The sequence below is a fragment of the Gigantopelta aegis genome, chromosome 7 (assembly GCF_016097555.1).
Source record: "Gigantopelta aegis isolate Gae_Host chromosome 7, Gae_host_genome, whole genome shotgun sequence".
In the NCBI taxonomy this organism is placed as follows: domain Eukaryota; kingdom Metazoa; phylum Mollusca; class Gastropoda; order Neomphalida; family Peltospiridae; genus Gigantopelta; species Gigantopelta aegis.
In genome coordinates this window covers 36,454,124-36,463,918 of record NC_054705.1, presented here as the reverse complement: position 1 = coordinate 36,463,918, position 9,795 = coordinate 36,454,124, and the positions used below count along the sequence as shown (strand labels likewise).

The 9,795-nt window shown below is 41.1% G+C and overlaps 1 protein-coding gene across 1 annotated transcript in view; it reads left to right on the top strand.

Moving 5' to 3' along the window:
- The first annotated feature begins 9,683 nt into the window (after positions 1-9,683).
- Positions 9,684-9,795, top strand: part of LOC121376900 (protein draper-like) — a 3,905-nt gene continuing 3,793 nt past the window's right edge. The window contains exon 1 of the mRNA XM_041504681.1: positions 9,684-9,795. This exon is cut by the window's right edge and continues 225 nt beyond it. Coding sequence (XP_041360615.1) covers positions 9,708-9,795 — 88 coding nt within the window. The 5' untranslated portion in view covers positions 9,684-9,707.

The following is a 9,795-nucleotide window of genomic DNA, read 5'->3' as shown; positions in this document are numbered from 1 at the left end:
CTGGCTGAATTATAAACGGGTGGATTTTCCCCAAACTATGAACATTGATTAAGCAAGATGTTGTAAGCATTGTTTCACTGTCTATCTGATAGTGCCATAGCAGGCCCGTAGAAACTTTGGTGGGGACGTTTTTGGTGGATACATGCGTGAATTCATCCCGGGAAAGGGGCGGGATTTAGCCCAGTAGGTTGAGTGCTCGCTTGAACTGTTTGTGTCGCACGATCGAACCACCTCGGTGGATACATTGAACTGATTGAGTTTCTTCTCGTTCCAACCAGTGCACCACAACTGGTAAAAGGCCGGGGTATGTGCTATCCTGTCTGTGAGATGAAGGAAGGAAGGAGATGTTTTATTTAACGACGCACTCAACACATTTTATTTACGGTTATATGGCGTCGGACTTAAGGCCCACACAGATATGGAGAGAGGAAACCCGCTCCCGCCACTACATGAGCTACTCTTTTCGATTAACAGCAAGGGATTTTTTTATATGCACCATCCCACAGACAGTATAGCACATACCACGGCCTTTGGTATACCAGTCGTGGTGCACTGGCTGGAACGAGAAATATTGCAATGGGCCCACCGACGGGGATCGATCCCACACGGACCGCACATCTGGTGGGAGCTTTACGACTGGGCTACGTCCCGCCCCAATGTCTGAGAGATGGTGCATGTAAAAGATCCCTTGTTAATAAAGGAAAAAAGGTAGCGGGTTTCCACTCTAAGACTCCAATAGCCGATGACTAATAAATCGATGTGCTCTAGTGGTGTCGTTAAACAAAACAAACACTTTAAACTCATCCCGGGAAATACAAACACTTGATGTGTAAAGCATTTACAGTCAAATGTAGAAAGTCCGTTTTTGCCCTACGCGCGTGTAACTACATTTCATTTCAACTTATTTTCGTGCTAATATCCAATTGAGGTTCAAGCACGCTGTCCTGGGAACACACCTCAGCTATGTGGGCTGTCTTTCAAGGACAGTGGATTAGTTGTTAGTTGGTTAGTGGTTAATGAGAGAGAAGATGGTGTATTGGTCTTACACCTACTCACTGAGCCCTTAAGAATTCACTCTGGGTTGGAGCCGGTACGGGACTGCGAAACAAGTACCTACCAGCCTGTAGTCCGATGGCTTAACCACTGCGCCACCGAGGCCGGTTGTAACTACATAATGAATTTACGAAGCCTATTTGTTTATTTGTTGTTGAGGGTTTGTTGTCGCTGTTGTTGTTGTTTGTTTTTGTTTTTTGTGGAGGTTTTTTTTGGTTGCTTTTATGAGATTGTGGCACTGGCATTTAAGCATTGTAATTCGGGCCATACCAGGTGCGGAAGAACGATATCTGGAGTGGGTTGGTACAACCACTAGTGGAGGCTAGGAGGGGCCCAAATCATGTGTGTGTGTGTGTGTGTGTGTGTCTGTGTGTGAGTGCAACCCCCACCTCCTTATTTAGAAAACATAATGAATATTCACCTATGATGCTGCATTGTGCAACATTACCCCACCCTTATTTATAAAAGATAATGCATATTCATATCAATCATTTGTCTTCAACCAATAAGAAGATCTGTCTGGTCGTTTCCACGGGAGACAGTTCTCCAGCTCGGGTATGAGAGAGAATGTACTGACTGGATTTTGTCATCTTGTTGTTGGAACAACTTTCAACCAGTGCACCACGACTGGTATATCAAAGGCGGTGGTATGTGCTATCCTGTCTATGGAATGGTGTATATAAAAGATCCCCTGCTACTAATGGCAAAATGTCTAAATTACCAAATGTTTGACATTCAACAGCCGATGATTAATAAATCAATGCGCTCTAGTGGTGTCGTTAAAAAAACAAAACACTTTAACTTGAACCTTTTCATACCCGGCCCGACTTGCACTCCATGGACTAGTTAAATGTGTGTGAAACTCGCTCGGGCAATACAAGAATCCTGACACTTGTAAAATCAGTAGGACAAGCAAACTGATAGTAATCTCTATTTATGGTTCAGGGTCATGCTCATGCTGACATACTGAATAGAAATGTAACAAGGGAACAGAAACTGTATATTCATAGTGACGTAGTCTTCGTGAGTGTTAAAAAAGCGCTGGGTTATTCCAGAATTGAATTGAAAGGTGGGAGGGGTTTGTGTTTATCATGGCAATGATTAAAATGTTATGTCTGGTTGTCTTCTGCAATACTATGTTTTTGTTTACCTATGCACAATGAATTAAAAGTGAAGTATTCGGAATTAGGACTTGATTTTATAAGGCCGTTACCATAATTTCACACCCAATAGTCGATGTATTTGTTTGTGTGTGTGCATGCAAAACTAACCTCCCGCGGGTTTGGAACAACCCATACTGATTACCTAGAAATGTGCGAAATCATCCCGTCAAGTACAAATGCATTTGTGTACGTCTTATAAATAGAATAGTAAAAGGTTAGAGGTCATTTTCCTACGCAACGACAAACACGAGGCATAGTTCAGCCAGCTAAGAGTACGCTAATGTTCGCGAACTAGTTGATTGGTGCACATTTGCTTTACTGTGAAGCGCATACGTTAATCTGGACTAATTGATTGGTGCTAATGGTCTGATTGGTCGGTATGCAACCACCCACACTGATTACTCAGAAATCATCCAGGGAAATATTAACGCATTATGTCCGTCATATGATAGGAATATTAAAAGGTTAGACATTTTGCTAGCAACGACAAACACAAGCCCAAAGTTCAGCCAGCTAACATTACGCTAACGTTCGCGAACTAGTTGACTGGTACCCATTTGATTTACCGTGAAGCGCATACGTTAATCTGGACGATGGTTTTCTACTAGATCTGGCTGAATTGAAACGATGGATTTTCCCCAAACTAGAACATTGATTAAGCAAGATTTTGTAAGTATTGTTTCACTGACACTCTGATAGTGCCATAGAAGCCCCGCAGAAACCGAGGTGGGGGTGTTTTTGGTGGATACAATTATTACATGCGTGAAGTCATCCCGGGAAATACAAATGATGTGCTATAGTGGTGCCATTAAACAAAACAAAAACTTTAAACTCATCCCGGGAAATACAATCACTTGATGCCTAAAGCATTTAGGGCCGAATTTAGAAAGTCCGTTTTTGTCCTTCGCGCGTGTAACGTTAATCTGGACGATGGTTTTCTACTACTAAATTGAAACGGTGGTTTTTCCCCAAACTAGAACATTGATTAAGCAATATTTTGTAAGTATTGTTTCACTGACGCTCTCATAGTACCATAGCAGGCCCGCAGAGACGAGGTGGGGGCATAGTTTGGTGGTGGGTATATTTTGGGCTGTTACACCGGGAAGGGGGAGGATTTAGCTCAGTCGATTGAGTGCTCGCTTGATCTGCTTGTGTCGCACGATCGAACCACCTCGGTGGATCCATTGAACTGATTGGGGTTTTTTCTAGTTCCAACCAGTGCACCACATCTGGTAAAATGCCGTGGTATGTGCTATCCTGTCTTTGAGATGTATTAAAGATTCATTGCTGATAATGAAAAAAGATAGCGGGTTTCTACTCTAAGACTCTTATAGCCGATAATTAATAAATCAATGTGCTTTAGTGGTGTAGTTAAAAAAACCGAAAACTTTAAACTCATCCCGGGAAATACAAACGATTCATGCCTAAAGCATTTACGGCAGAATTTAGAAAGTCCGTTTTTGTCCTACGCGCGTGTAACTATATAATGAATTTACGAAGCCATTAGTTTATTTGTTGTTAGGTTTTTGTTGTCGCTATTGTTGTTGTTTGTTGCTTTGTTTGTTGGGTTTTTGTTGCTTTTATGCGTTTTTGACACTGACATTATAACATTGTAATTCGGCCCACACCAGACGCGTAGGAACGATATCTGAAGAGGGGTGGCACAACCTCTAGTGGAGGCTAGGAGGGGCCCACATTTTCTCTCTCTCTCTCTCTCTCTCTCTCTCTCTCTCTCTCTCTCTCTCTCTCTCTCTCTCTCTGTGTGTGTGTGTGTGTGTGTGTGTGTGTGTGCGCGCGCATGTTGCATTCAATTAATTAAAAAGTTGTAGCAGTTGAGTACATTCGTTTATTATTCATTGGCTATTGGAAGTCAAATATTAGATAATTCTGACATAATTGTAGTCTTGAAGGAAACCCGCTACATGTTTTAGTTGGTAGCAAGGGATATTTCATATGCACTTTACAGGACAACACCTACCAAAACCTTTGATATACCAGTCGTGGAACACTAGTTAGGACGGGAGAAACCCAACCAGATAATGAGTCCATTGACGGGATTCGATCCTTCAACCCAAGCACCTCAAGTGAGTGCTCTACCGACTGAGCTAGATCCTACACCACTGTGTTAAGACTCATGTAAACTGGATGCGGCGCGTGCGTGTGGTCCGGCTAATATGAAATAGAAATACATTAGTTTCAATGAGAGCGCCTAGACTGGTTACGCCATCGGACTTAAGGCTGGTAGGTAATGGGTTCGCAGCTCGGTACTGGCACACACCCAGAGCGAGTTTTAACGATTCATTGGGTAGGTGTAAGACCGTGACACCTTCTTCTCTCTCACTAACCACTAACCCACTGTCCTGGACAGACAGCCCAGATAGCTGAGGCGTGTGCCCAGGACAGCATGCTTGAACCGTAATTGGATATAGGCACGAAAATAAGTAAAAAGGAAAGGAAAGGTGAATATGCGATAAACGCTGGCCACTGAAGCAACAGTCGTGCAGCACGCACGCATTGCATCTTGTCTATATACAATTTAATGTATAAAAGGGGCGATACGTAGCCCAGTGGTAAAGCGTTCGCTTGATGCGTGGTCGGTTTGAGATCGATCCCCGTCAGTGGGCCCATTGGACTATTTCTCGCACCAACCTGTACACCACGACTGGCACATCAGTGCCGTGGTATGTGCTATCCTGTCTATGGAATGGTGCATATAAAAGATCCCTTGCTACTAATCGAAAAGAGTAGCCCATGAAGTGACGACAGCGGATTTCCACCCTCAATATCTGTGTGGTCCTTAATCATATGTCCGACGCTATATAACCGTAAAAAATGTGTTGAGTGCGTCGTTAAATAAGCATTATACAATTATCGTTTTAAATTTTGTTAAAATCTCCACGTATCGCATTAACCGTTTATAGGAAATGTTTTGTCTTCATACAGAACGGTCAGTATACTTTGTTTTGTAATAATGTATAATCATCATCGAATGCAGACTACCTTCTCTTTGAAACTTGTGATAAATAAATGAAGGAAAATCCTAAAGACGTAAAACTGACAATAACCGACGTAATATCCACGAATAAATAGACCGTGCGCTGGATAGACATTCAGTCTTCAAGAATTAATCACATTAAGAGTCGCCGTCATTAAACATGGATTTTTTTCTCCATTCTATATATGCATTGTTGAATTCAAATGTGTTTTGCAGGTGTGTACAATCGTTACTGTGAGATTTTTATTCCTCAGAAATGAGAAGTCTTCCCGGGAAATAGGAACCTCGGTTAGATAAACTTTTTGACAGACTGTATAACAATCATTTTATAACGTTTGTTTTTTGACAGGCTGGTAGTAATTAATTCCTCCTGAGACATCATGTTAAGTCTTCTGGTACTTGCAGTCCTGTTGCTTCTCTGCATACAGAACGGTCGGTATAGTTTAAATATAATATAATATCATCACCGAATGGACACTGTCTTGTCTTTGAAACTACTGATAAATAAATGAAAAATTAAAAAACCCATGAAAGTAAGAGTCAGATTTTAGAACAAATTTCATTGCGCATATTCAGTTTCAGTCTTAGATGCTATGGTCTTTAAGGTTGCAGACCATCATTAATTACTCCATGCAATTTCTGTGATAATATTCTTTGAAAAATACACTATCGAGAGGGTCATATGCAATCTAATTAGAATTAGCTCCACTATTACATGTGGATCTAACAGCAGCTCGTTGGAGCTCATGTCCAGTTGACCTTTCATTCGACCAATCATAACCTTTCTTGCGAAATCATGCCAGTGATTTCAAAAGAATTTGAAAACATTCGGGATTATGCCGAGAGTATACAAAATGATTCGGGTGAATTACGACGTATGCCGGAAACTAATTGCAATATAAAATGTTATATAAAATTAGTTTCAAGACGAAAACCCCCCCAAAAAACCGTGATGGTATAGCCATAAAATCTCTTTATACTAGTATACAATCCAGAGTTTGTTACTGCACCCCCCTGGGGTTTTTTCAATGTTGAAATAGACCAACAAGTTCGCCTATTGCATAAATAGTCTCGCCCGATATTTTTAGAATTTGTATGTTCCCGAATAACGCTATAAAAGGCGAAGTGTAATTGGTCGATATTTAAATTGTTATTTATAGATGAAATGTCACCTGGACATGGGAGTCTACGCAATGCTGTTAGATCTACTGGTAGACCCAGTATAGCTACTTTTAATCAGATTGGATCATGTGACTACTAATTTTAGGGAGTGCTCTAAACTGAGAAATATTGTCGACCACGATTTGTTTTAATCAGCAACCATCAGGCCAAAACACCGCTTCGTGTTGCTGTTTTACAAGTGACACTATACCACTTGCGTAGTTGTTATCAGTTAGTACTACATATAACAAGTAATTTTAAACCAATGGGTTATTTAAATACTGCACAGGCCAACCTATGCTTAATCATCACAAAAAGATTTTAAAAAGCATATACATTTTTTGTAGTTTTTTTGTTTTTTTTTATGAAGAACTATACTGACACACAATGAAAACGCAAAACAGATATTTTTCAATATTTTGTTGTGATTAATCAAACATATATTTATTGGACTTAAAATGACAATTGATGAGAGGAAGCCATTGATTGGTACTTTTGTCTGGGTTTTAATCCTGGTTTTGTTCTTGTTACACATACAATAGCAGAAGCACACAAAATGGTGTGAAATGCGTTCACTACATGCTCAATCATGCTGCATGCAATGCACGTGAAATGCCAGCATGTGGACACATAAAAGTCACGTAACAGTGTCATATTCCTCGTCACATTAAGAATGCCATGACTCAGAGAAGAACAAAGTGAGCGAGCGTTGGGCATGGTTTAAGGGAGGTACTTCGCAAAGCCAAGTTGCTAGGACCTTTCAGAATCCATCCATCAACTATTGGACAACTTGTTGAACGTCATCAACAGACCAGGAGTGTCCGTGATCGACCTCGACCCGGTCAACGTCCCGTTACGACCCCACGCTAAGATCAACAGATTCTACGACACCACCTTCGTGACCGGTTCAGAACTGCGACGATGACAGCAAGCAACACGATAGGACGTCAAGGAAGGCCTATCTATCCGATGAGGGTCATCCGTCGACTCAGAATGGCTGGACTCAGATGCAGATGCCCGTACAACGGCGACATCATGACACCGCGACATCGTGCTGCGAGACTACAGTTTCTCTGTCTCCTTTGCCGATGGAAGAGCACGTGTGTACAGGAGTGATCTCATCATTGTCCATGATGCCCTTACAGCCCAGCGTTATGTTGACGTTATTCTAAGAGCAGTTCTCCAGCCACTTTTGCGCTGTCACTGAGGACCAGGAAGTCCCTTCTGTTTCAATAAGACAATGCCCGTCCACATACTGCAATAATTACCCAGGCATTCCTGCAACAAGCCGGTATCACCGTTATGAACTAGCCCGCCGTTTCACCGGATTTGAACCCAACTGAACACATGTGGGATGCGTTAGGACGTCGTGTACGTCACCGCCAGCCACCACCGCGTAACATCGCTGAGCTTGCACAGGCGCTGCAGGAGGAGTGGAGGAACATTCCTGTGGCTTATTTGAGATGTTTGTGCCAATCCTTTCCCCATCGTCTTCACGCATGCCCACGGGCCAATGGTGGAGACACCAGATACTGACCTTGATGGGGGGGGGGGGGGTTGAACTTTTCGATTACAAATGCAACTCGATTACTGATGATAACTGGCCATGTTTCCATGTGAATGTATCTCATGAATACCAGTCATTAATGTCATATTACATTATCCATCAATTAATTAATAGTTTGTCGTTATTTGCAATGAAAAGTTGTTTTTGCGTTTTCATTGTGTTTCAGTATATTTCTTGAAGCGGACTATATTAAGCCAACACAAAAAGTAACGACATGACAAATGGTGGTGTGGTGCCTTAAGCGAAACACTTGATCTGGATTGTTTTATGTCACTGGTCTCAGATACATGTCCGGGTATTTCAATTTATACAAAGTGTACGAAGAGTCTTTTACAGCATTACAGGTGGAAGGGGTTTTGTTTAATAGAGGAGGCTAAAGGTGCAACTTCCTAGAAGAAATTCATTAATACTAACTGCCTCCTTAGAACAATATAGTGACGTCCACTTTTTTAGGTTCTTAATATGAAGCACCCCAAGGAAGCACTCAACCGTCTAAGCTAAATCTCTGTTTCAAATGAGACAGTTAACTATAGCAATGCCCTTTGTGATATTAGCACCTTGTAATCTTTCAGGAGTGACTTTCACCTGTACAGACAGAGGTGGATCTTTGTGTTTGTACAAGGACTGTTCTGGTTCACATCTTAAAATGCACTGCATGAAGACGTGTGGTATTTGTACAGGTATTGGTTAATTGTTTAACAGTGCAACAGTAAACATAATCGCAATGTGAAATATCATTTATGTATTGTCGAAAAAAAAAAGAGAAAAAAAAAGAGATAAGTATGACTGTCGTAAAATCAAATATAACGTTTCTTGTAATATCAACTGTAGTTTCAATTGTTCTTTCAAATTCAAACAGCTACACGCACTGTTAAGTCAAATAACAGATTTGTAAAGCCAAATGTGAACTCAATATAATTCACGACTGAATGTATACATTGTTTGTAATGGAATATAACTTTTCTTGTAATATTAACTATAGTTTTCAACTGTTCCAATATATGAGTGAAAACGTCGGTGTCTCTGGTTTTCGTTAGTATACCATTAACATCATAAGGAGAAGTCTGAACATACAAACCCAGTACTGCAGCATTTAAAAGCAAGATAAAGACTGTTCATGTAAAAAGCTAAAAGTTAAAAGGGTAATTATATCATGGGATAAGCTGGCTGGAAGCAGTAACACAATAACAGTTGGTTAATGTTTGAGTCATACTCATGGAGTCCCTTGGGCCACGGTAAGTGTATTCAAGCGATGCATCCAAAATCATTCAGCACTGTTCAATTTAGTTTTGTCAAGATCGGCATTCCATTTTGAAATTATAATCGTGTCCTGTTGTGTTGTAAATTCAAATATAGTTACATGTATTGTAAAGCCAAATGTAAACTCATGATTCATGATATTTGCATAGGGATATTTTCTCTGTTTTCAGACACTGACTGTGTAGAAGGGTATTTCAGAACTCAGAACCCAGACGAACCCTGTCGTCCGTGTGAGGAAGCAACAGTAGAAGACAAAACCAAAGGGACGTTTGAAAAGTATTGTCCACAGTGTCAAACTAATGGGAGACATGGTCCAGCTTGCAGCCTTCACTGCAGTGAAGGATGCGTACAAAGGAAATGTGATCGTTGGACTGGTTTCTGTGAGTTCTGTAAAACAGGCTATTATGGTGACACATGTGTCAAATGTGTAAACTGTGAAGTCTGTGATGACGAAGGTGTATGCACTGGTAGCTGTCACCAAGGGTGGTTTGGAAGCTTTTGTGATTTCATGTGTCCTGGTAATTGCAACGGATGTGCCAGGTCTACTGGATCGTGTGCAGATGGTTGTGTTCCAGGTTACTTTGGAGAGACGTGTG